General features: G+C 55.8%; 1 protein-coding gene across 2 annotated transcripts in view; it reads left to right on the top strand.

Annotated features, from left to right (window-relative positions):
* Positions 1-21,890, top strand: part of TMEM63B (transmembrane protein 63B) — a 25,034-nt gene extending 3,144 nt beyond the window's left edge. For both annotated transcript variants that reach the window (XM_012640912.1, XM_012640913.1), the window contains 23 exons: positions 3,368-3,550; positions 3,819-3,898; positions 4,142-4,180; positions 5,155-5,245; positions 6,688-6,725; positions 7,798-7,940; positions 8,037-8,088; positions 8,565-8,673; positions 9,360-9,430; positions 13,440-13,520; positions 13,995-14,118; positions 14,570-14,703; positions 14,841-14,978; positions 15,116-15,269; positions 16,216-16,322; positions 16,593-16,679; positions 16,935-17,000; positions 18,174-18,336; positions 18,961-19,066; positions 20,012-20,179; positions 20,425-20,540; positions 20,711-20,791; positions 21,115-21,890. In XM_012640912.1, the coding sequence (XP_012496366.1) occupies positions 3,392-3,550; positions 3,819-3,898; positions 4,142-4,180; positions 5,155-5,245; positions 6,688-6,725; positions 7,798-7,940; positions 8,037-8,088; positions 8,565-8,673; positions 9,360-9,430; positions 13,440-13,520; positions 13,995-14,118; positions 14,570-14,703; positions 14,841-14,978; positions 15,116-15,269; positions 16,216-16,322; positions 16,593-16,679; positions 16,935-17,000; positions 18,174-18,336; positions 18,961-19,066; positions 20,012-20,179; positions 20,425-20,540; positions 20,711-20,791; positions 21,115-21,306 (2,499 nt within the window). In that variant the 5' untranslated portion in view covers positions 3,368-3,391 and the 3' untranslated portion in view covers positions 21,307-21,890. The remainder of the gene's footprint in view (positions 1-3,367; positions 3,551-3,818; positions 3,899-4,141; positions 4,181-5,154; positions 5,246-6,687; positions 6,726-7,797; positions 7,941-8,036; positions 8,089-8,564; positions 8,674-9,359; positions 9,431-13,439; positions 13,521-13,994; positions 14,119-14,569; positions 14,704-14,840; positions 14,979-15,115; positions 15,270-16,215; positions 16,323-16,592; positions 16,680-16,934; positions 17,001-18,173; positions 18,337-18,960; positions 19,067-20,011; positions 20,180-20,424; positions 20,541-20,710; positions 20,792-21,114) is intronic.
* Positions 21,891-25,101: the final 3,211 nt, after the last annotated feature.

Raw genomic sequence — 25,101 nt, 5'->3', positions numbered from 1 at the left:
AAAAAAAAAAAAAAAAAAAAAAAGAAGAAGAAATAGGATAGACTCCAGCCAGGCTACCTCAATCCATATCCAGATCTACCACAGACTGGCTGTGTGACCTTGAGCAAGTTATGTACCCTCTCTGTACCTCTGTCCTCCTGGGGTTGTGATGGGGAGCAAATGAGTTAACATTTGTAAAGTACTTAGAACAGTGTCTGGCACAAAATAACTGTTAAGCATTTAATAAATGCATTCTTTTGCAACTACTTTTAATCTTTATGGATACATTGTTGCCTATCCCTCTAAAGTCCATAGGGGATAGGGTGAAGATATTAATGTCTTTGTTACAGATTGGAAGACTGAGGCCCGGGTTACATAATAACAGAGCTAGCCTCCATCTTTACCTCCTCACCTCAGACCACACCACCTTGCTAGGATCCTAAACCCTAAATTAAATGTTCCCCAATAATCCACAGAAAAAGCTTTTAATTTATAACTCCCAATCCCCACCACGCATATACTCCTTAATGATAAAATAACAACCTTAAGTTAGCTAGAAATACAAATCAAATCCTCCATCTCACTCTCTCTACACACTTCCAGCTAAAGCCTCAATATCAGACTACAGAAACTCTGATATACAACTGGCTCAGGCGCCTTTGTAGAGTGGAAGAACTGCCCTCTGCCACTTTCCTCCCCCAAATATTCTGTCTCAGTCTCTCCCCTCCTCTCAGCTGCTCAGCCCAGTGCTGGCTTTGAGAGCAGCTGCCCTTGGTGAAACTAAGCCCAGCAACCCCACGCCCACAATTAAGAGCTTAGAGTAACCCTTTCAGACTGGCAGAGCCACCAGCCTTGGCTCCACCCCTTACCTGTCCTGTCACCTTGTGCAAGTTGCTTCCCCTCCCTGGGTCCCTGCTTCCTCCCCTATAAAATGGGGATCAGATTGTCATCTGAGCATGCCCTGCCTTCTTCCTGTGCAGGTGAGAGGATCAATGCAATTGTGAAGGGGACAGTGCTTTGTGACCCTAAAGAGGGAGGCAGCAGAGGAGCATAGTGACTTCAGATACTAAGCATCTAGCTGGACCCTCACCCACCCTGCTGGGGCTCCTTGAGCTAGAAGCTCCCAGAATTTTCCACCTTCCTTTGGTGTGGAGAAGACAGGAAGTGGGGGGAATGGTACTTTGGGGCTTGTACTCATTTCATTCTGGCCTGGTGGAGCCTTGGAGTTCAGGGAGAGAAACAGGCAAGGGGTGGGAATGGGCTACCGAGATTTCTGGAGTGCATTGGAGTTGGGAGTTGAGAAAGGGGGCTAGTTAGAGGCCCCCAAGATACCTACACCTATCTTTAACCTCCCCTGGTGCCCCTGGGTTCTGTGCACATTATGTTTACATACCCAGGCTCCTAGACACACCCACGTACACACCCCTACTTAGAAGTCAAGGATTCTCTTCAATTCCACGGACTGCCATGCAGTCACCTAGCTCCTCCTACACACAGATATATGCATCAACACATGTTTACACACCTAAGCACATACATTTCCACAGCACGCTCGAGTTCTCTAACCTGAGAACATTTAGTGAGCATTTATGAAGCTTCCATGGTCTGCAGAGTCCTTTTCTAGGCACATCAGAAAAGCATCGGGATTTTCTGAAAAGTGTTCTAGCTTTAGAAAGAAGTTGTGCTAGGTTTGAATCCTGGGTCCATTGTTTTATTAGTTGTATGATCTTGGGAAAGTTACTTAACCTCTCTGAGTCCCATGCCCTCACCTTAAAATGGCAGTGACACTCACAGGATTGTCGAGGATTAGATGAAATCTTGTATATGTTATTCTTGAAACAGAGGGCACTCAACAAATGGTGCCTACTACAATTACTAAATTAGTGTGTTTTTAAAGGCAGCTTGGGTTGGAAAAGAACACCCTGGGCAGTTACTCCCTTAGCCTTCCTAATCCAGACTTTGCAAAGACTCCCTGGGACCAAGCGAAACAAATAAACAACTCCAGCTTCCCATCTGGCTGAGAGCTTGTGCCTCTTGCCCTGTGGTTGGAGTGTTAGGAAGAGGCAGGGAAAAATCTGGTACTTGTGGGTAGGAGAAACCCTCTGAGTCACCCCAGGAGGCTAAGGGACACTTGCTCCCCAAGTTGCAGTCATTGATTCTAGGTTTGTTGTTCTCTCTCTTTGTCTGGTTTCCTTTCTTCCCTGGGGACCCCTCCCCACAAGGTAGAACTTCACTGTTGTCAGCAGAAGGATCCTCCCGGGGCTCCCCAGTAGAACAGGGTGGGGCAGTGCTGCTGCTGCTGCCACACTTCTCCTCCATCCTGGGAGCTTCCCCGGGGCCTGGCTCAGCTCTGTCCCCAAGTACTTCCAGAACCCCTGCATTTGGGCTGGCTGCCCCTTCCCCTCTTGCCAACCCCCTCCACACTGAGCATCAAGGGCAGCCCTGCAGTGATTCAGGAGTGGCAGGGGACCCAGCAGGAGGGCAATGCCCTAGCTGCAGGGGGCCTGGGCTAAGGGGCCCCACCCACTCTCCCTTCCTTTGCCAATAGGAAAGCTTGCTGGAGGGCACGGCATCCCCAGCCAGCCCTGCTCCAGAGGCAGGAGCATGGCACCCTGGGAGTCATAGTCCTCACCCACTCAGGTGACCCCTGTGCAGATAGTTGGAGAGAAGTGAGAAAGCTGGAGGGGAGAACCGTGTGGGGAAGAGGAATGAGGATGAGCAGGAGTGGCTGGGGCCAGGCAGTCCTGCTTTTTACCTGTCTTCCCACTCTGACCCCATCCTCGGACCCGTACTCTGAGGACAGAGGGGCAGCTCTGAATCCGAACATCTCGTTTTGAAGCCGGTTATGTTGAGGTGATTAACAGAGTTGAAAACTCTGAGCAAATGAAATCATGCTACGTTTTCTAATAGGGGTGGAAAGAGAAGATCATGATGAGGCATCTGGCTTCTGACCCATCCTCCCCAGGCCTGGAGACCCCTCCTTTTAGCCTTGAATCCTCAGGCCTAAGACCCCTCCCTGTCTTCACTCAGGCTCAGCTCCACCCCTTGCCTAAGACAGAATGAGGGGGAGAGAACGTGTCTGTGTGTGGGGGTGGAGTTAGAGGATCACAGACACCTTCCAGGTTAGTGAAACCAGTCTCCCCAGTCCAGGCCTGGCCTCTGGGCTGAGTTCCCCAGGCCCAGGGTGGGGTCACAGCCAGAGAGCCAGTGAAGGTAAATCCATGTGACTCAACCCTCCCCTTCCCAGGCCCTTATCTCCAGAGGCCAGAGCTTCCACCCACCGAGGCAGCTGGGTGATCTGCCCTCACTGCCCCTCCCCATAGCCACCCTGCAGGGACCATGAGGGGGATGGGGGCAAGCCCAGCTGACTGCTCTGCCCTCTGCCCAGGAGGACCATGCGGCAATAGCAGCCATGCTGCCCTTCCTGCTGGCCACACTGGGCACCACGGCCCTCAACAACAGCAACCCCAAGGACTACTGCTACAGTGCCCGCATCCGCAGCACTGTCCTGCAGGGCCTGCCCTTTGGGGGTGTCCCCACCGTGCTGGCTCTTGACTTCATGTGCTTCCTTGTGAGTGCCCACATACCACCCCCCACCCCTGGCACCCATGCCCTGTATGTACCTGGCAAACACCCCCAGCTCTAACCACCCTCCCGCCTGACCCTGACTTCCCAGGCTTAATTGCAGGAGAAATCCCCATCATCCAGCCCAAGCCTCTGACCATTCACCCAAGCCAGGGTCATCCCCTCCTAAAACTAAATTCTGGCCCCTCTCTCCTGCCTTCCAGTCTAGCAGGTGGACAGCTTGTCCACCTGCCAACTACCTCCTCTTCTCTCAGGCACTGCTGTTCTTATTCTCTATCCTCCGGAAAGTGGCCTGGGACTATGGGCGGCTGGCCTTGGTGACAGATGCAGACAGGTAAGGATCTGGGACCATCCCTTCCCCTCTACACAAACACCTTGTTCTGCACTCTCAGGAATAGGAAAGAGCCAGCCCTCTTTCATCCCCTTTTGTTGAGTGGATGAAGAAGGACTAGCCTCTGAGTGAGCACGGGGGTGGGGGGGACATGAGGGCCCTTGGTGGGCCTCGGGCCTCTGTCCCTTGCCAGTCCCCAGGGACTCTCCCCTGCCCCTGCTAACCCTGTCTGTTCTCTGTCCCCAGGCTCCGGCGGCAGGAGAGGGACCAAGTGGAACAGGAATAGTATGTGGGGCACCAGCCCCCTCATTCCCACTAAACCAGCTTTCCCTTTTCTTCTCTCACGCTTCTCTTCTCTTCTTGCCAAGTTGCTGGTTTCTTTTTGCAGTTTTCTCCTCTGCAGGCTCATGTTTCGGATTAACGCAGGCGGTGTGCTTTGCAGAGCAGGGGGCTCCCCGACTTGTCTCTGCCTCAGCTCCCCTTCGTCTCTCCCCTGGCTCCCTGCCTGGGAGAAGTCCCTCCCTGTGTGTCCCTGCCTTTGTGGCCTTGGTGGGTGGGAGGGGAGGGGCCATCCTCCAGGAAAGCCTCAGCACAGTCACGCAGAGACAAGATTGGGCGTCACCAGCGGCTTCTTGTCCCCTAATGGCTAGTTTTTCATATTCCAGGGTTCTCTGCTCACATCTGGAGGCCTGGGAGGGGGCTGTCCAAGGAGTTCCCAGTCGGAGCCTCTGTGGCGCTTTGTGGTCTCTATCTGTAGGACTGGAGTTGGAGTTGCAGCAGCTGCTGGGGTCAGGGAACAGGGAGGGTAGGGCCCCTACCCAAGAGAAGTCTCCCAGCCCCCAACCCCCCAACCCTTCCAGGTTCTCCTGGTCGGTGCTTTCCTTCACCTCCCCCTTGGGCTCTTTGCACAACATTGGCTCAGTTGCCCCCGCCACCCACTGGCCAACTCTGGAACTGCAGGGCCCTCTAGCATTCTTGCTTCAACCTCCATAGCGCCATGTTGAAGATCCCCTCCTCCCTTGGGGCCCTGCCCAGCACTGTTGCTCCCACCACCCCCACCAGGTCCCTGAGAGGAAGAGGCATATTAGAGGGGGGCATGATAGAGGGCAGTCATTCCTCCCTGCTTCAGCCTCTGCGCTTTCTGTGCCTTCTCTGCCTCCTGTGCCTTCTATAGCCCTGGAGCTCTGGAGTCCTCGCCCTAGCTCCGCAGGGGCTGAGACTCACCAGGCTATCTGATCTCTCATCTCCCCCATCCCCAGTGTGGCCTCAGCTATGCACGGGGACAGTCATGACCGGTATGAGCGTCTCACCTCTGTCTCCAGCTCCGTGGACTTTGACCAAAGGGACAATGTGAGTGCCCTCCCCTAAACTCATTAGCCCCACGCCCCAGGGCATGTGGACCGAGCAGTTTCTCGCAGTTTCTCGCTTCCAGTGATAAGGGATCAGGGACACTAGCATGGCCTCCTCAGCAAGGGAAGGAACTTGCTTGTCTGAGATCCGCAGGATAACCACTCAGGCCCAGAACTCCCAGCTCCTGCCCTCTGTGTTGTAGCCTCCAAACCAGCACAACTGTAACATCCATGAACCGTGAACTTTGTTTGCCACAACAGAGTTCTGTGCCCACTTCTGCTGGTTAATCCTAAGGCCACGTTTTTTCCTTAGACATGGTTTTAGTAATAATAATGAGCCTTCCAGGCCTGCCTAGCAAAACGTACATAATCTGTGGTGTTGCTCAGAGGTTGCAGGCTGGTGGCCCCTGGCTGCGTGAGGCCAGCTGACCTGCTTGTGGATTGGAACTGAGTGGCAGTGGCCCCGTTAGACAGTGCACGTATGTGGGAATGCGTGTACGTGGTGGTCACAGCCACCTCCAGACTCTTCGTATCAGACCCAATGCGCAAATGTTACCTGCCTGGCCCTCTGTCATTCTTCGAGGGTAAGGGTCCTGGTCAGAACTCTAATCCTCAGACACTGGGGTGGCCCTGGTCAGTCCAGCTTAGGCTGGGGGTCCTGGGGGTGGCAGCTCCTACAGCAGCCCCAGCCGAAGATGGCTGCCAGCTTCCTGAGTTGGACTCCTGCTGGTAAGTGGCAAAGTGAAGTTATCACCCCTGCTAGCCAGAGCTTCCAGATCGTCCCCAGCCTTGGGTGATGTTGGCAACAGGTAGCATAGTCCTGCATCTTGGCCGAAAGGTACTTTTCTCCTTTGTCCTGTGTGAAGCCTGGACCTTCTCCTGCTAGAAGGTTGGGGGAGGGTTCTCTCTGCTCAGACTTCCCCTGAATATCCCCACCCTCTACCTGAAGGTAGGCCTGGGGGCTGGAGTGGGGGAGATATCTTGCAGTGACCCTGGGGTTTGGCCCCTCCAGAGAAGACTGGAGGATAAATGGCAGGAACTTGAGAACATGTCCCTTCCTCTGCTTTTGGCAGCAAACTCTTCTTATTAGCTGGTGGTCTGGGGACCCGCTACCCTTCCTAGAACCCCAAACCCCACCCGTCCCCACCCTGGCTCACACAACTGCAGGTTATTTTCAGGAACCTGTGGCTCTGGACATGAGGGTCCACAGATAAGCCAATGTGGTATCGGTCTTTTTCCTTCTTTGAGGGCTGGGACCCTCCCTGTCCCTCTCTCCCCCTCTCTGGGCGTGAGCTGGTTCCTAGGGTATGGGGTTTTTCTTTGAGGGCTCGTGGAAGCTGTGCCTGGAGACAGTTAAGAGAATGGGACGGGTGGCACTTGAGGGGAAAGGACGGTCGGGCTGGTGGGCTGGGGACTCCACCTGATAGCCCTCTGTCCCCCCAGGGTTTCTGTTCCTGGCTGACAGCCATCTTCAGGATAAAGTAAGTGAATGGTCTTCAAGCTGTAAAGAAAGAGAGAGAAACAGAGAAACTTCAGAACCTCTCATCTCCCTACAAAATCCAGAGACCAGCAGCTTTGAGGGCCTTAGCGCTCCTAGCCAGCCCAGCACCCTACTTCCTGCTCCAGGAGGCCAGGCCCTGGGGGCCAAGCCTCTGCCGTCCCCCAGATGCTCACTTTACTCCACAATCTCCAGTGCAACCCCCTGCCGGGGGTGGGGGAGCAGCTGTGCCCTGCTCCAGGAGGCCAGCCCCTGGGGGCCAAGCCTCTGCTGTCCCCCAGATGCTCACTTTACTCCACAATCTCCAGTGCAACCCCCTGCCGGGGGCTGGGGAGCAGCTGTGCCCTCATCGCCCCCTGCCCTACCACCCCTCACGAGCAGGGGCTGGAGCCCCCACCTCAGCCTCCGTGCAGCCAGCGGGTGGGGCGTCAGTAGGCTGGGAACAGCCAGCCAGCAGCAGGCAGGAGCCAGTGTCCAGCAGGCAGAACTCAGGAGATCCAGCCAGAGTCCGGCAGGCAGTCAGTGAGCGCTGAGAAAGGCAGGAAGCTGGACAGGTCAGCACTGCCACCACCCACTCCCCCAGGCCCCAGGCCCCTCCCCAGGGGTCTCGTTCACACACCAAGCTCAGCCACACCCATAAAGTGCTGCTGCTTCCCCCTCTCCCGTCTTCCCTCTGACTTCACCAGTCCTCCTTCTGGTCCTCCTGCCTCTTCCTCCCTTTTCAGATCTGCATCTTTTCCTTTCCCTTTTCTCTCCATTCCTCATTTTTCTTCTTCCCCTTCCTCTCTGCAGTCTTCTTTCTTTTACCTCTTTCTTTCCCCCAGTCCCCTCTCCTTCTCCATACATTCATCCTTTTTCTTCTTCCCCTTCCCTCTCTTTGCTCCCTCCCCTTCCAGAAAACAGGGAACCAAGAGGTCCCATTTCAACCCCATACTGCCCCAGATCAGCAGGGGCTAGGGTGGATGTGGGGTGGGGGCGGGTCAGGGAGGCAAGTCTCACCCCCTCCCTTGCCCTGGTCCTCACGTAATTCCTCTGTCCACTGCCCATGGTTGCAGGGATGATGAGATCCGGGACAAATGTGGGGGCGACGCCGTGCACTACCTGTCCTTCCAGCGGCACATCATCGGGCTGCTGGTTGTCGTGGGCGTCCTCTCCGTAGGCATCGTGCTGCCTGTCAACTTCTCAGGGGACCTGCTGGGTCAGTGAGGGCCAGGATGGCTGGAGCAGAGAAAGGAGGGGGTTGGAGGGGCTTGCCCTGACCCCACCATCATCTTCTCCCTTTCCCACCCCCCAGAGAACAATGCCTACAGCTTTGGGAGAACCACCATTGCCAACTTGAAATCAGGGTAAGGCTGGGAAGCAGGTTGGCGGGGCCAGGGTCTGTGGCCACAGTCTGAGATGTAACGTGGGTGGGGAGGAAAGGCGGGCATGCTGAGGCTGCAGAGACGGCTGTGGGTCCCTGAGGGCTTGGGTTGGAGACAGAAGAGGTAGATCCCTGCTGAGGATCCCCAAAGATGACCAGATACAGAAGAGGAGGGCGAAACCTTGGGAACCAGAGAAGGTGGGCTGGGGTAGTTGGAGGGCACTGTAGCTAGTGGGTAGACATGAAGACGTGACTTCTTAGGGACATTTCTGTTGGAATGGAACAATCTCAGGGTCTAGGGGATGTGGGATGTGGGCAGGCCCTGTGAGGGGTCAGTGCCAGAAGACTGGTGGCAGTAGAGGGGCCCTTTCTATATCAAGGGTTTGACACTGGGAGGTTGGGGCGTCTGAGTGTGTCCTGACCCCACTGGCTCCCATATATCCCTTCTGCTCCCCAAAGGAACAACCTGCTATGGCTGCACACCTCCTTCGCCTTCCTGTACCTGCTGCTCACCGTCTACAGCATGCGTAGACACACCTCCAAGATGCGCTACAAGGAGGACGATCTGGTGAGTGGAGTACAGCCCGGGTCCCTCCCCTGTCTCAGCCTCTTCCCCTCCCTCTAGGCCTCTCCTGCCTCAGCCATAAGGGGTGTTAGCTGCAGAGTTAGGCCAGCTGGGTTTGAATCCTGCCAGAGCAGCTCAGAAGCCCCCATCCTGCAAGTTATGTAACTCCTAAGCCTCAGTTCCCTCATCTGTAAAATGGGGTAACAACAGTACCTCTCCCAAGGTTGCTGGGAAGGTGAAATGAGGCAATGCATGGAAGCACCCATGCTGTGCCTGGCACTCGGGAAGTAGCTACAGTTGATATTATGGTGATAATATTCCCTCCCCTTCTGCATTTACTCAGCAAGCCAGTACCAACTGCCTTCTCCATGGCAGCTGCTGTGCCGGGCCCTCAGGATCTGAGGATCTCAGAGTAGTCCCCTCTTGTCTGCCTCTGTAACCCCTCAAAGAGCAAGGGACTGCGTGACTCTTTGATTAGGCTTGCTGCCTAATTCCTGTTAGAAATACTATCCCCATTTTCCCTGGGACCTGTCTATCGCTAAGGCCTCCTCCCACCCCTCTCTGCTCCTCTCTGCCCACCCCCTCCGCACCCCCTCAAAACAAAGCATCCTTCTCCAGCACTTCCCTGCATCCTCTGGCTCCTCTGGGGCTGAGCCTCAGTAAGGCAAACCCACGCCCCTCTCACCCAGGTGAAGCGGACTCTCTTCATCAATGGAATCTCCAAATACGCAGAGTCAGAAAAGATCAAGAAGCATTTTGAGTGAGTAAGCCACCCCTGCCCCGTCCTCGGGCCTTGCAGATCCTCCTTTGCCTTTTAACTCCAAGAACATCCTCACACTCCTAACTTGGAGCTCTGCAGGGGCTGCATGGGGGTTAGACTAAGCAAGAAATGTGACTCCAGGGTGGTCTAGCACTTGGGCTGGGTGAGAGACCCCTTTAAGTAAGAACTGAAAAAATGTAACAAAAACTTGAAGAGTGAGTCATTCATTCCCCCCAACTCCCAGCCTCCTCCTGGCTTGGACTGAGTCATAGGTTGTTGACCAAGGCTCCGTTTGAGGTATATGGCGTCCTCAAAATTGTAAGTGGCATTCTGGCGTTTGTGTGCAGACACGGCAGGGAGAAGCTCGTTGGCTTTCAGTGGATCCCCAAGGTGTTTAGGAAAACCTGGACCGTATGTTCTCTGAGGGTTTTTCAGCTCTGGAATTCCGTCTGTGGGGGAGGAACTCCAGGACTGCCAGGTGACCAGACGCTAGAGAAAAAGGAGGCGGCGCTAAGAGGCAAAGAGGGAGCTCACCTGGTCACCCATGGCTAAGGGTGCACCTTGGGGCAGAGCTTACGGGGTAGGGGGTCAGAGTTAAGGGCCCATCTATGGGGGTGTGTAGGGGCAGTCTGTGCACTGTAGGGTTAGGGGTCCTATCACATTCCTCTGTTCACTCCGCAAACTTTCTCAAGCGCTGTTAGTCATAAGTTACCGTGGTAGGTTTTGGAACTATGAAAAAAAATGTATAGAAGATTATCAAGCTCTCTGGGGGCTCATCATATGGAGATCAGCTTTAGGAGTTAATCCAGGGTCTGATCAGGGATTGGTCTGAGGTCAGTCTGTGGTCAGAATTAGGTGCTGGCCACTGGTCATGCTAAGGGACGTTGGTGGTCTGGATCAGGGCTCAGTCTGAGGTTGAGATTGGGGCTCAGTCTGTGATGAGAGTCAGGGTTTGGTCTGAGGTCCAGGTCTGCTGGCACTGGGCCTGAATCAGAGTTCAGTCATTGTCCTGGATCAGGCCAGTAGGGGTCCAATCAGAGATAATGTTTGGTCAGGGTCAAATTCCAGAGCCCTGTGTTACAGGATTAAGGACTGGTTTGCAATCAGCATTAGCAGATGGGCACTCAGTCATACGGCATGCATTTATTGATCACCTTCCGCATGCCAGGCATAAATAAATTAGAAACAAGCCCTACTCTCACGCAGCTTACAACGCAGCAGTCAAAATTAAGTCATCCTTGGTCAGTATGAGAGAACTATTCGGGGTCATATCTGGGGTTCAAGCTGTGATCAGCGTTAGGGGCAGTCTGGGTCGGGATTAAGGACAGTGTGTGCTCAGAATTAGGTGACACCTTAATATTACCATCTAGTTGGAATCAGCTGTCAGCTAGTACTGAGGTCTGTTCTTTAATACGAATATCTTAATAGTATATCAAATAATAATCTTATTTGTATTCTTGATACAAATCTCTGGTGAGCACCTATGTGCCTGCACTGGAGTAGGAGCTGGGGTCATAGCAGTAAACACAGACGAAAAGGCCCTTGTTTGCTCACCTTTTAGTCGGGGAGGCAGACAACAAACAAGTGAGCTAGTAACCGACACTGTGTGAAGTAGGGCAGGTGCTAAGAAGAAAACCAAAGCAGGGAAGGGGGGAGGGTGAGAGGGGTTTGGAGGGGCCACTATTTCTGATGGGCTGGGCAGGGAGGGACTGTGACAGGGTGGCATTTGAGCAGAGACCCAGGTGCAGCGAGGGAGCGAACCCTGCTCGTCAGCCATCCGTTCATTCAGCCCACATTTGTTGTGCACCTACTATGTGCAGAGAGGCAGAGAAGACCCAGACCTGACTGATGTCCTTGGGGAGCTCAAGGTCCTGTTTCAGAGGTTGGCCTGTAGTTTTGTTTAGAAAACAGTTTGTAATTAAATTAGCGGTCAGCCCATAAGCAGGGGTGAGGGAGACTCCTAATGGGAGTTTTCGGGATCAGTGAGATGAGCATTATGGAATCACCATTTCATTGATCCATTCATTCAGCACATGTTTATTGAACACCTACTGTGTGCAAGCTGTTGGGACAGGGCTGGGATGTGGTGATGAGCAAGAGGCAGCCTTCATCCTCATCAAGCTCTTGAGCCAGTCCTCAATGTTAGGCAGGTCTTGGGGTCTGAGTCTGGGGTCTGTCTGGATGGGAGGACTGTCTCAGCAGAATCGGGGGATATCCTGTGTGCAAAATCAGGGAGCCTGTGTAATTATATTGAGAGGATTAGAGGTTAGTGTGGCGAGAGCGAGGGCTCACACTTTCAAAGAGGAAACCTAAAATGGTTTGAGAAACGAGTGTCAGAGGAAAGGCCTGTAGCCTCCTGGGAAGTGCATTTTCAAGGACTCCATCCCAGATTTAAGTTTCTAAATTCTCACGAGTTTATGAGGTCCATCTTCAGAATAAGAACTCATGCATCTAATATTTGGTGGCCCTTCATTAAAAATTTTTTTGTTTCGTTTTTTAGAGTCAGGGTCTCACTCTGTCACACAGGCTGGAGCGTAGTGGTACAATCATAGCTCACTAAAACCTCGAGCAATCCTGCCTCAGCCTCCCAAGTAGGTGGGACCACAGGCACATGTTATCACACTCAGCTAATTTTTTAATTTTCTTGTAGAGATGAGATCTCGCTATGTTGCCCAGCCTGGTCTCCAAGTGCTTTTCCCACCGCAGCCTCCCAAAATGCTGGGATTACAGGCATGAGCCACCGCTCCTGGCCCTTCATTAAAAACTTTAATAAAATAACTGGGCATGGGGGCTCATGCCTGTAGTCCCAGCTAACCGGGAGGCTGAGAAGGAAGGATCATCTGAGCCTAGGAGTTCAAGGCTACAGTGAGCTATGATCCTAGCATTGCACTCCAGCCTGGGTGACAAAGTGAGACCCCATCTCAAAAAACAATATTTTTAATAAGATATAGAAAGATGGGGACTCAGTCTAGATTAAGGATGAGGACCAGGCATGTTGGTTTATGCCTATAATCCCAGCACTTTGGGAGGCTGAGGTAGGAGGATCACTGAGGCCAGGAGTTTGAGACCAGCCTGGGAGACATAGAAGAGACCTTATCTCTACGGAAAAAAAAAAAAATTAGCTGGGTGTGGTAGTGTACGCCTTGTAGTATCAGCTACTCTAGAGGCTGAGATAGGAAGATCACTTGAGCCCAGGAGTTTGAGGCTGCAGTGAGCTATGAGCATGTCACTGAACTCCAGCCTTTGAGACAGATTGAGACCCTATCTGTAAGACAAAAAAAAAAAAGGATTAGGATCAAGGAATAGTGTGATCACATTTGAAAACTAACTGTTCCTTCACTCAATCAGCAAGCATTTTTGAGCCCTGCCAGGTACCAGGTATTAGTGAGTCAGGGACATTCTATCTCTGATCAGTCTCAGGTCAAGGTTGGGATCCATCTCGGGTCAAGGTTAGTAGTTGAGTCTCAGGTATGGGTTATTGGTCAATTTGGGGTAGGGTCAAAGGTCAGTCTTTGGCAGGGTTAGATGTCAGTCTCACCCTAGTCAGGGTTCAGGATCAATCTCTTGTCTGTCTTGGGCCAAGGCCAGAGACTGTTCTGTAAACTGGGCTGTGGGCTGGTTGAGGTCAGTCCGTATTCCAGGTGAAGTGTCAGACTGTGGTCAGCGTTAAGGGAACAGCCTATGACTGGAAACAGTTTCTCTCCACCTAAAGTTCACAGCCCTTGACCAGAGTCAGACCACAGCGTGGGCTTCCGCAGCTCCCACACGTGCTGGTGCAACAACCCAGCCTACACTCACAGTCCCAGCGTCCTGCACCTGCTCCCCCACTCAAATAAGCACGAGGAGGAACTTTAGAGTTTCATTTGTTGGGAACTCGCATTGTTCTAGACTAAGAAAGAGGCAGCGTGAAGCGGGGATGTGTTTCTTGAAGGAGATGGGGGGTCGTGAGTGACAGTCAGGGGCAGGCGGGCAGGTCCCTGCAGAAGATGATGGGTGCGCTGTGTTTCAGGGAGGCCTACCCCAACTGCACGGTTCTTGAAGCCCGCCCATGTTACAACGTGGCTCGCCTCATGTTCCTCGATGCAGAGAGGTAATGGGGCTGGGGCCAGGGGAGGGTGACACCGAGGGCTCCCTGTCCGTTGCGGAGGGTGTCTTGGCTGCCACGCAGGAACCTGGCTCCCTTCCAGGTGTTTCCTAGGGCATTTGATTGTAATTCAGCCTCCGGAGTGCCTATTAGTAAAACTCTGGAAACAGCAAGGCCTGGAGGGTAGCGTCTGTTGTGAGAGGAAAGGGGTCGGGCCCCCACGGTCCCCACCCCATCTAAGGACATATCCTTCTTTGGCTACAGTATGAAAAATTTAGGCCAGAATAGAGGAAGAACTTCTGGGCCTCAAGGGATGGGTGGGGAGACCCCGGGTTGGGGGCATATCTGAACCATGTATCCTAAACAAATTCAAGAGCAAGACAGCCCCTGTCCTTGGGGACAGGGCTAGATGACCCCCAAGCTGAGCTCCCTCCCCAGCCCCAGCCGGACAGTGGGTGACTGGGCACACGGGTCCCACAGGAAGAAGGCCGAGCGGGGAAAGCTCTACTTCACAAACCTGCAGAGCAAGGAGAACGTGCCCACCATGATCAACCCCAAGCCCTGCGGCCACCTCTGCTGCTGCGTGGTGCGAGGCTGCGAGCAGGTGTGATGCGGGCCGCCTGTGGGCTCCCGTGGCCCCCGATGGCTGTGGGGAGGAGGTGGACAGGTCCCGGGGAGGCAAGGCTGGGGTGTCTTTCTCAGCGGGTCCCCACCCCTCCCTGGAGTCTTTGAAGCCTCGGTTCCCACTGTTGGGTTCGTCCCCTGTCCCTACAGTGACCAAGTGTTCAAGGCCCAGGTTAGAAGAGGTCAGCTAAAAGGGCAGTGCTGTGCTGGACTGACTAACTCTGGGGCCTTGGGCAAGCTTCTGACGGCTCTGAGCCTCAGTTTGCGTGTCTATAGATGGGCTAATGGTACCTTCCTTATGGGGGTGTTGTGAGGAGTGAGTGAGTGAATACACACAGAAAAGCTTAGAGGAAGCACCAGCTCAGTGTGGGCCGGGTGCCGTGGGCACCGCCCGGCTCCGACCAGAGCCCCTGGCCCTGGCCTGGTCGCAGGTGGAGGCCATTGAGTACTACACAAAGCTGGAGCAGAAGCTGAAGGAAGACTACAAGCGGGAGAAGGAGAAGGTCAACGAGAAGCCTCTTGGCATGGCCTTTGTCACCTTCCACAATGAGACCATCACCGCCATGTGAGCCCTCGCCCCGCCTGCCCACCCTGGCCCTTCCCCAAGCAGCCCGCCGGGGCTCCCAGGTCCCTGCGCTCGCACCCGCTGTTGGCAGTGGGGTCCCCGGCTGGTGCCACAGTAACTGGTGCCCATTCCCCCAGCATCCTGAAGGACTTCAACGTGTGCAAGTGCCAGGGCTGCGCCTGCCGCGGGGAGCCACGCTCCTCCTCCTGCAGCGAGTCCCTGCATATCTCCAACTGGACCGTGTCCTACGCCCCCGACCCCCAGAACATCTACTGGTGAGCAAAGCGGGTGGCAGGGGCAGGCTTCTTGAGCCTGGGTGGGCTTGGTGCGGGGAGGAGAGGGAAGGCCTAGGTGTCACTGGGGCCAGCTGTGCCCTCAGTCCCTGGAGTGACCCCCTCCCCTGCCTTCCCAGGGAGCATCTCTCCATCCGAGGCTTTATCTGGTGGCTGCGCTGCCTGGTCATCAATGTCGTCCTCTTCATCCTCCTCTTCTTCCTCACCACCCCGGCCATCATCATCACCACCATGGACAAGTTCAACGTCACCAAGCCCGTGGAGTACCTCAACGTGAGGCCCAGGCCCCGTGCACCCCCACCCCTCCACTCTGCGGCACGACAGATGCCAGGCCCCAAATCGCTGCTTCCCTGCCCAGCCTAGCGCCTGCTCTGCTGGTTGCAGCCCGGCCCCACCAAGCAGATCCCACACAGCCGTGAGCTATAGACCCCTCTGTGTCCTGCCCTTGGGCTCCCTGCCACATTCTCCATCAGAGACGCCACCCTTGGCTTTACAACTCCTGGAGAAACACCCAGGGAAGAAAGAGAGCCTGGGTCCAGTCCTGACCTCGGATAAGTCCCTTTCCTCATCCCTCAGTCTCCGCAACTGAAAAACGGAGGGGTTACACTAGATCATTGGCTTTCACTTAGACTTTGATCCCTTTATCAACATGCAACCCAAGATGGAAAAGCAAGGCTGCTCAGATGACTGTAGGGTGGGGTCCACATCTGCCTGGCCTCCCCTCTCTCTCCCCTTCTGCCACGCACACAGCAGACCTGCTTGGAACCTCAAAGGAGGTTCAAAGGATATTATGCTATTATCACTGAGTTTCAAAATCTCAGTGATAATACCATAATAGATAAGACCCAGACCACCCAAGTTCAAATCCCTGCCCCACTCTTGCAGGAGGGGTAAGCTATTGAATCGCTTCTTGCCTCAGTTTACTTATCTGTAAAATGGGGTAATATCAGTTTGGATGATTTATACATGGAAAGTGCTTCAACAGTGCTTAGCACAAAGTAGGTGTTCAGCAAATGCTATCAGTACTATTCACCCTGGAGTTGCACGTGTGGCTGTAGCCCCTCCCCCTGCCCCTGGCCCTCCAGATGTTCTAGACTTCTGCCATGGGGCCCTGAGAGCTGTGGAGCCCAGGACTCAGTGGGGGAGGAGGCAGGTAAGCAGAGCAAGCTGGGCCCACTAGACCGCCCCACCTGACACATCCCCCTGTGCCCCGCTGCAGAACCCCATCATCACCCAGTTCTTCCCCACCCTGCTGCTGTGGTGCTTCTCGGCCCTGCTCCCCACCATTGTCTACTACTCGGCCTTCTTTGAAGCCCACTGGACACGGTGAGATACCTGCACGTGCCGCACCTTGCCGTGACCTCCCCTAGGTGTATAATCATCCCCAATGGGCAGCCCTCTGCCCTTCAGGCCCCCGACTCTGGGCAGACCCAGAGCTGGCAGAGAAGGGATGGTGCCCAGCATCCTCACCTCAGGAAGTCCACCCTTGCCTGGGGCCCCTCCTGGGACACCGTCCTGACTGGGGGAGCAGGTGTGAGGGCTGGGCTCATTTGACCTTTACCCTGTGCCCTGTCCCCTACTCCCCTTCCCCACCAGCTCCGGGGAGAACAGGACCACCATGCATAAGTGCTACACCTTCCTCATCTTTATGGTGCTGCTCCTGCCCTCACTGGGACTGAGCAGGTGAGTTTCAGAGGATGGGACAGGAGCCAGGGTGAGGGGATTGCAGGACAGGGTGAGGGGAGCAGTTCAGGCTCCCCACCTCCCCTACAAAGCAAGGGGCACAAGATCAGAGGAGCCTGGCCATCTCCGGGCCTCCTGAGTTACCCACCCCATGTCCGGGGGGGTCTCCCCAGAGGCTCATAGAAGGGACTCCCCCCTCCCTGGGTGTTCTGAGCCATTCCAGCCCCTACCCCACCTCTCCTCTCCTCCCTGCAGCCTGGACCTCTTCTTCCGCTGGCTCTTTGATAAGAAATTCTTGGCTGAGGCAGCTATTCGGTTTGAGTGAGTGACCGGGGCCCCTGGGGAAAGAGACCAGATGGCAGGGGCGGGTATGCCCGGGAGACACTGCCAGCCCCACGGGAGGGTGCAGCAAAGCTTCCAGCCTCTGGAGCGGGGAGGAGAAAGGGGCTGACATCACAGGTCTGGCAGGGTCATCCCAAAGAAGACACCCACAGAGTGTCTCAGGTGTATGCCTGGGAGAAGTCCCTGGCATCTGGGTTGGGTCTCATTCTCTGGTAGCCTGTCTGGATGCTGCGATCACCCTCATTTGGGGTTTTGGGGCCCATACTTGGGGATCTTTTGGGACTAACTATGGGAGTCTCTGGAGTTTCACTTGCAAGGCTTGGGGAGGTATCGGTAGTGGGATCCTGGTCATACCTAGTGAGTGACTTGGAGGTTACTGGGGTGTCCCTGAATGTCTCTGGAGCAGGTATTTTTGGGTAGGCTCTTGGCCTTATAACTCTGGAAGTGTCTCTGGGGGACTCTGGGGCTTGCACATTGGGGTGTTTATGAGGTCAAGTTCTGGGAACATCTCTAAAGGTTCGGCCTCCTATGCAGAGGTGTGACTGGAGTTCATCATGGGGCGTCTTCTCTGGGATCCCTGTGAGCGAGGGTGTATTAGGGGGCACGTACCATGATGTGTGTATGGGCACAAACTCTAGGTGTCTTGCTCTGTGCCATCTGTGGTAACCTTGGACTCACACTTGGGGCATCTCAGGCATTGGCAAAGTTTCCTGGGCTCCCCCTTTGAAGATGTCTCAGGGAGGGTCTCTGAAATTCGTGGAGGTGTCTGAGGCTCATACTCTGGGTTCAACTCTGGTTAAGTTATAAAAGAGGAAGCTCCTGGGTGTTCCTGGGACTCACACCCTTCAGGGTCTTTGAGGGTCTTCCTGGAGTTGTCTATGGAGATCGCAGGCAGTTATGCTGTGAACATCCTGGCGGCCTTGGATGGTCTTTATGGGGCACAAGTTCTAGGGTTACCTCTGGGCTCACACTCGTACTTTGAGGGTATCTGACGCTTACTTTAGAAGTGTCCGTTGACGCTCTGGGGGGACTGCAGCACAGAGCTGGGGGTGTCCACAGGGAGGAAACACATTGCGGGTGGAGGCGTGGTGTGCTGTCATGCTGGCAGAGGGCAGGCTGCCGGGTTACCCCAAGGGCACCTGGTGCCCGCAGGTGTGTGTTCCTGCCCGACAACGGCGCTTTCTTCGTGAACTACGTCATTGCCTCAGCCTTTATCGGCAACGCCATGGACCTGCTGCGCATCCCGGGCCTGCTCATGTACATGATCCGGCTCTGCCTGGCACGCTCCGCCGCTGAGAGGCGCAACGTGAAGCGGGTATGGCCGCCTGGGACAGCGGCGGCCTGCACAGCGCCCCCTGGTGGCCCAACCAGAAACAGCAGCCGTTACGCTAGGGTTGGGGCCACAGGGGTGCTGGGACTTGGGGAGTCCAGTTCCATGGCCCTCAGCCATCCCCTTGCTATCTGGGCCCTCAGTTTTCCCATATGCACCACCATGGGTGGACAGAGGAAACCCTGAAGGCCCCTGCCAGCTCTGACAGTAGTGTTCTGTGATAGGAGTTGGGGAGGTCTGGGTCCCTAGATCTAGGGTCCCTCTGTGCTAACTCAACAAGAGGGCTTTGGGCACCCCATTCCCAAGTCCATCCCACTCTTGCCTCCCCACCTGCTAGCCCCTGGCCCCTCAAAGGCCCCTTCCCATGCCCTATCACTGTCCCTTTCTGACCTCTCTCAGCCATAGCCCCCTCTCTGCCATAGCCCCCTCTCAGCCATAGCCCCCTCTCCATCTGCTTTGCCCTACCCCGTCCTAGTCATTAGGTTCCTGTTCCCCATGGCTTCTTCCTGGCCCCAGAGGTCCTGGCCCCCTTCCCCTTCCCACCTACCCTGTCCCCCTCCAGTCTGTCCCTTCCCCCCTAAGCCACCCTCCTGCCCATCTCCCCCCCAGCATCAGGCCTACGAGTTCCAGTTTGGCGCAGCCTACGCCTGGATGATGTGCGTCTTCACGGTGGTCATGACCTACAGTATCACCTGCCCCATCATCGTGCCCTTCGGTAGGCGCCGCCGCGCCGGGACCTGGGCCCTGCTCGGGGGGACCCAGGACCTCACCGACTCCACTCTAGGAAGGCAGGCCACCCCGAGTGGACAGGGCCCTGGCTGGGAGACCGGCCCCTCGGGCCTCCCGCCTGGTCCCTGGCTCAGTCTGGGGCCCGGCCTGTGGGGAGGAGGGGAAGCGCCATCTCAGCTCAGGCTGGACCCAGCTGGTGTGCTGGGCCCCTAGACAAAGTCACCCCAGCATGCCGTGCTCTCCCACACCGGTGCCCTACCTCAGCCGTGTATACTTGGACACATACCACATACTGGCTGGTGTGTTCACACACACACAGACTCACACACTCCTACACAGACATCTATGGGCACACCTGTATCCTGCCCTGCAAACTCAGGAGAGACCTTGGATTCCGGGGTGGGGATGGGTCCCTTGCCACTCATGGAGATAGCCTGCTACAGCTGAGCTGTGTGACTTGGGCAAGTCTCTCTTCATTTTTGAAGGAGTTTAGCAAAGTTTCTCTTTAACCCTCACCCCGCTAGTAGCCTCTACTTTCCCCCAATAACATCCTAACCCCTTAACCACTCTCCCTGGTTATCGAAGGCTCCAAACTCCCAAACTAACTTCCTGTTCTCATTTGAAACTGCCATTTCCTCAGCCTCCAGGAAAACAGAACTTGTCACTTAATGTATGCTCATCTGTTTAGGGACAGGCAGAGGAAAAACACAGTAAGAGTTTCAGGGGGATGCTCGTGGGTCCAAGTGAACAGGTTCCCCGTAGCAGAATTCCTAGTGAGGGCTGCAGAATGAAGGGGTTGACGTGGAGGAAGCCGAAGTTCTCTGGTCGTGCTGGGGGATGGGGCGCTATCCTGTCCTGGGACAACCTGTGACGGGCACACAAAGGTCCAGCAGTGCTGGTTCCGAGGTCGGGCCCGTGTGGCTTCCCCCAGGGCTCATGTACATGCTGCTGAAGCACCTGGTAGACAGGTATAATCTCTACTACGCCTACCTGCCGGCCAAGCTGGACAAGAAGATCCACTCGGGGGCTGTGAACCAGGTGGTGGCCGCGCCCATCCTCTGCCTCTTCTGGCTGCTCTTCTTCTCCACCATGCGCACGGGTGAGGGCCACCCGCTCCTCCTCAGGGAGCTGGGGGGCGGGGCGGCAGGGACTTCACCCAGCATCCAGGCAGAGCAGGCACGGGCGGGGCTGGCAGGCAGGGAGCCCCAGGGAGGTCAGGGCGAGGCTTGTGGCACGTGAGCACGGGCACTGCATTCGGGAGGCAGCAAAAGCTGGGGCGGTAAGGCCCTGGGAGGCCCAAAGGAAAGGTGGCAGCCCTGTTCTTCGCCCCCTCTCCAACACCAGGGTTCCTAGCCCCCACGTCCATGTTCACATTCGTGGTCCTGGTCATCACCATCGTCATCTGCCTCTGCCACGTCTGCTTCGGACACTTCAAATACCTCAGTGCCCACAACTACAAGGTGCGGGGCGAGGGGGCGCGGGGCATGGCTGCGGCAGGAGCTAGAAGGGGGCAGGGGTGCTGGGGGCTGAGGGCTGAGGGCAGGGTCAACAGGGTTGCTGGGGGTGCGGGGCCATGACTGGGGCTGAGGATGTGCCCCCCCACCCCCTGACTCATTCTGGGCCCCTCAAGATTGAGCACACAGAGACAGATACTGTGGACCCCAGAAGCAATGGACGGCCCCCCACTGCTGCTGCTGTCCCCAAATCTGCGGTGAGTGTCCCAGTGCATGGCCAGAGATGGGGAGGGGCCTCTGACTGAGACTCAGCCCCAAAGCTGGCTTTCGCATTAGTCCTCCAGAAAGGGAAGCCTGTGCCAGACCCCAGGGGCAAGGAGAGATGTGGCTTAGCAGAGGGCGGCCCCCCAGCCCTCCCTGAGAGCAGATCTCTGCCCTTCCCTAGTGTCCTGCATGCTCCACTGTCCTCAGGCCCATGGTCCCCTACAGACCGTGATGTTCCCCGGGGTTCCCCTGACGTGCCCCGCCCACTGAGGAGGGGCAGCCGTTCGCCTTACCCCCCACTCCTTTTCCCCTTCAGAAATACATCGCTCAGGTGCTGCAGGACTCAGAGGTGGATGGGGATGGGGATGGGGCTCCCGGGAGCTCGGGGGACGAGCCCCCATCATCCTCATCCCAAGATGAGGAGCTGCTGATGCCGCCCGACGGCCTCACAGACACAGACTTCCAGTCTTGTGAGGACAGCCTCATAGAGAATGAGATTCACCAGTAAGGGGAGGGAGGGGCCCTGGAGGCCACGCCCTGCCCTGCCCCCCACCCCCACGGACACTAAAACGCTAATAATTTATTAGATCTAAGGCCCCTTCCTCCCCCATCCCCTGCTTTCATTAAGGTATTTAAACCTGGGGGTTTCGCCGCTCTCCCCTATGATGGAGGGAGGGAGGGAACCCCTCAACCTCAGTGAGGAGAGCCCCGAGCTGGCCCCGGGGCAAAGGGGTGTGGAGGGAGTTCCCCCAGATCCGTGTCCCCCCAGCTAGTAGTGTGGCCAGGAAAGGGTTAATGAGAGCCAAGAGGGGTACCTGGTGCCATGGCTGGAGACCTGGGGGGGCAGGTGGATCCGGGGCTGCCCCCTCAGTTCTTTCCTCCCCCCAGTTCCCCCTGGGATCTGGCCCTCCAGGGAAGTGGAGCCTCCAGCCCCTACGATGCATGAGAGGGGAGGGGGTGCTGAGTGGGAGGAAGAGTCATGTCCTGCTGGGGGGTGACCTGGGGGTGGGGGTGGGCAAGGCTGACACTGGAAAATGGGTTTTTGCACTGGGTTTTTTTTTTCCTTTAAAATAAAAATGAAGAGAAAAGCTCCGAGGCAGGTGTCTGACTCGCGCTGCTGTCCTGGGCACATGGGCTGGGCCTCCACACCCTCCCGTTGGGCTGGAGGGCCTGTTCGGGGTCCCTGCATGACCCTGGACAAGGGACTTCTCATTCAGAGTCTCATTTCTCTATCTGGAGAGAGAGTGGGGCCAAGGAGAGACTTCACAGGGGTCTCAGAGCAGGAAGGGCCCGGGCTCAGGTGGCTACTGCACCAGCCTCGCGCCCTCTGACCCTCCCTCTGAATCCCTGAGCGACACACACAGGACAGAGACTTGGGGGGCTGAGGCGGGAGGATCGCTTGAGGCTGTAGTTAGTGGTGATGACACCACTGCATTCTAGCCTGGGTGACAAAGCGAGACCCTGCCTCTAAATAGAATACATAAATAAGTAAATAAAAAAATAGATTCAGGAGGGAGAGGCTGTGCAAAGACACAAGTGCCACGTGGTCCAGGAAAAAGGCCTCCCGAGCATCTCGGAGTGAGCCTGGCCCCAGCCGTCTGTCCTGTCCCCAAGAGTGCCTGAGCCCCTCCCTGAAAAGCCCCTCCCCACTGCAGCCCAATCTTACCTAGTCGCCAAGACCCGACTCAAATGCACGTTCTGTGCGGTCCGCACCTGCGCCCACGCACACGTATGTGCCGCGTGTGCAGCAGCAGCCGGGAGGCCTGCGCTCCGGTCCTGATCCTGTCACTAACTCACTGTGCAGCCCTGACAGAGCCGCCTCTCTGCAGCGGTTTCCTCATCGGTAAAACCTGAGATTATGACCAGGTGACTCCCAAGGCCCCTCGGAGCACCCTCCTGCCCAACCCCACCTACCACCCACCAGTGGGACCCAGAAGAGAAGAAAGTGAGTCAAGGAACTCCTGGAGGGGAGAAGAGAAGAGGCCTCGGAGGGGGAGAAACGGGTACCACAAAGACCTGTAGATCTGCGTCCCCAGCCTGCAGGCTGCAGACCAGTACTAGTCCCGCCTGTTAGGAACCAGCCCTCTCCTCCAACACCCCCAACACCCCTCCAGGGCAAGCCGGCCTCATCTGTATTTATAGCCACTCCCATCCTGTCCCTGTCCCCATGGCCCCGTCACCGCCTGAACTCTGCCTCCCCACCCCCTCAGCCCACCCCCTCAGCCCGTGGAAAAATTGTCTTCCATGAAACTGGTCCCTGGTGCCGGAAAGGTTGGGGACCGCTGCTATAGCGAGTTAGCAAGAAACCACTAACCGTGGGGACAGCAAACAGGGTACCAGCAAGGAGCAGGAGCAAACTGCCTGGGGTCCAAGCCCAGGCTACAGAGACATACTGCCAGCACGGCTTGGAGGGCCAGCGTTTACGGGGGTTGGCTGTGGGTGGAGGGGTGGGCCAGTTACAGCGGAGATGAAAGTCAGGGCCTTGGTCCCGGCCCCAGCCCTCACATATACGTCTGATCTGCAGCCTCTTGAAACATGAACTCTCAGGTGGAGTCCCCAACGTCCTGGGTCTGCGGAGCTGCCAGGCCAAGGGTGGGGGAGCAGAGTGTCTGGTGGGTGGGCCAAAATTGGTGTGGCTTTGAAAGCAGCACCCTGGTTGTGTGAAGGCTCCCCAGTGCTCCCAGAGCTGTTTTCTGTACGGGTGGGCGGACACACCACTGCCATTTGCCAGGCACGCCCCACTGTGTGCACAGCATGACCTGGACAGACCTCAGCCCTCACCTCTGCTCAGCCTAGACCCCTTGGCTCCTCACCTGCCCAGCGTGCCTCCCCTTCCCTCCAGGCACGGTCTCCCTAACCCCACCCTGTGGGTCTCCTGGCAGGACCTAGAGCTCAAAACCAGGTTCCCGTGTTTCCAGATGTGCAACTCCGGGTCATGTCCAAACCACAGGGAGCAAAGGTCCTGAGGATAGCCCTGGCCCAGGGCGGGTGGCTTTAGAGAGGAGAGTACCCACACCTACCCATACCCTGCCCCTGGCGTCTGCTCACAGGCAGGGCTCAGGTTACGATATGAGTGCCCGGCTCTGTGCTGGGCACTGCAAGGGCTCCAAGAGGCACAATGGTGGAGTCACAGAAGAGGGAGGAGAGGCCACAGGGCCCCAAAGTGCACTTCATATCCTCGTTTTGCAGCTGGGGCAGCAGAAGATAATGGATAAGAGGTGAGGCTTTAGGTTCAAATCCTGGCTCAGCCACTTACAAGCTGTGTGATCTTGAGCAGGTTACATCATCCCTCTGGACCTCAGTTTTCTCATCTATAAAATGGGAATAATGATACCATTCATTATCCTCAAGCTGTTTTAAGGATTAAATAAGTGGAAAGTCCTTAGCCCAACTTGGCATATAATGAGAACTTAAACTATTAATATAATTAATATTCTTGTAGGTGAGGAAATTGAGACCCAGAAAGGGGAGTGGGGAAGGACTGCCCACGGTTGGGTCGTGTCAGAGCTTAGAACAAGGCTCTGCAATTCCATCTGGAATCTGCTCTGTGCCTGATTAACGCCAGGCAGGGCGAAGGGGTCTGGAGCACCCTCAGCAGTCCCTGCTCGCAATGATCGCAGGTGCTGGTGAGGACTGCCATCGGGAGCACGGTCCCGGCTCCAAGCAGCCCCCTTTCTTACAGAGAGCCACATGCACAGACAGTGGCCTGACTGTGTCAGACTGTGGCCCGTCAAGGAGAGTGTTGTGGGTTGACTTTTGTCTCTCAGAAAGGTATGTTGAAGTCCTAGCCCCCAGTACCTCGGAATGTGACCTTATTTGGAAAATAGGGTCATTGCAGATGTAATTCGTTAAACTAAGATGAGATCATACTGCGATGGGTGGACCCCTAGTCCCATACGACTGGTAAGAAGAGAAAGAAGGCTGGGCGAGGTGGCTCAGGCCTATAATCCTAGAACTCCGGGAAGCCGAGGTGGGAAGATAGCTTGAGCTCAGGAGTTTGAGACCAGCCTGAGCAAGAGCGAGACCCCGGAGACTCTGTCTCTATTAAAAATAGAAAAATTATCTGAGCATGGTGGCGCATGCCTGTAGTCCCAGATACTCGGGAGGCTGAGGCAGGAGGATCGCTTGAGCCCAGGAGTTTGAGATTGCAGTGAGCTATGATGATGCCACTGCACTCTACCTGAGGAGCCAGAGAAGACTCTCTCAAAAAAAAATAAAAACAAAAATAGAAATTAGCCGAGTATGATGGTGCACTCCTATAGTCCCAGCTACGGGAGGCTGAAGCAGGAGGATGGCTCGAGCC

This window comes from Propithecus coquereli, unplaced genomic scaffold (genome assembly GCF_000956105.1).
Source record: "Propithecus coquereli isolate 6110/MARCELLA unplaced genomic scaffold, Pcoq_1.0 Scaffold158, whole genome shotgun sequence".
In the NCBI taxonomy this organism is placed as follows: Eukaryota; Metazoa; Chordata; class Mammalia; order Primates; family Indriidae; genus Propithecus; species Propithecus coquereli.
Note: the sequence above shows the minus strand (reverse complement) of the source record. Positions and strands in the feature narration are given on the sequence as shown.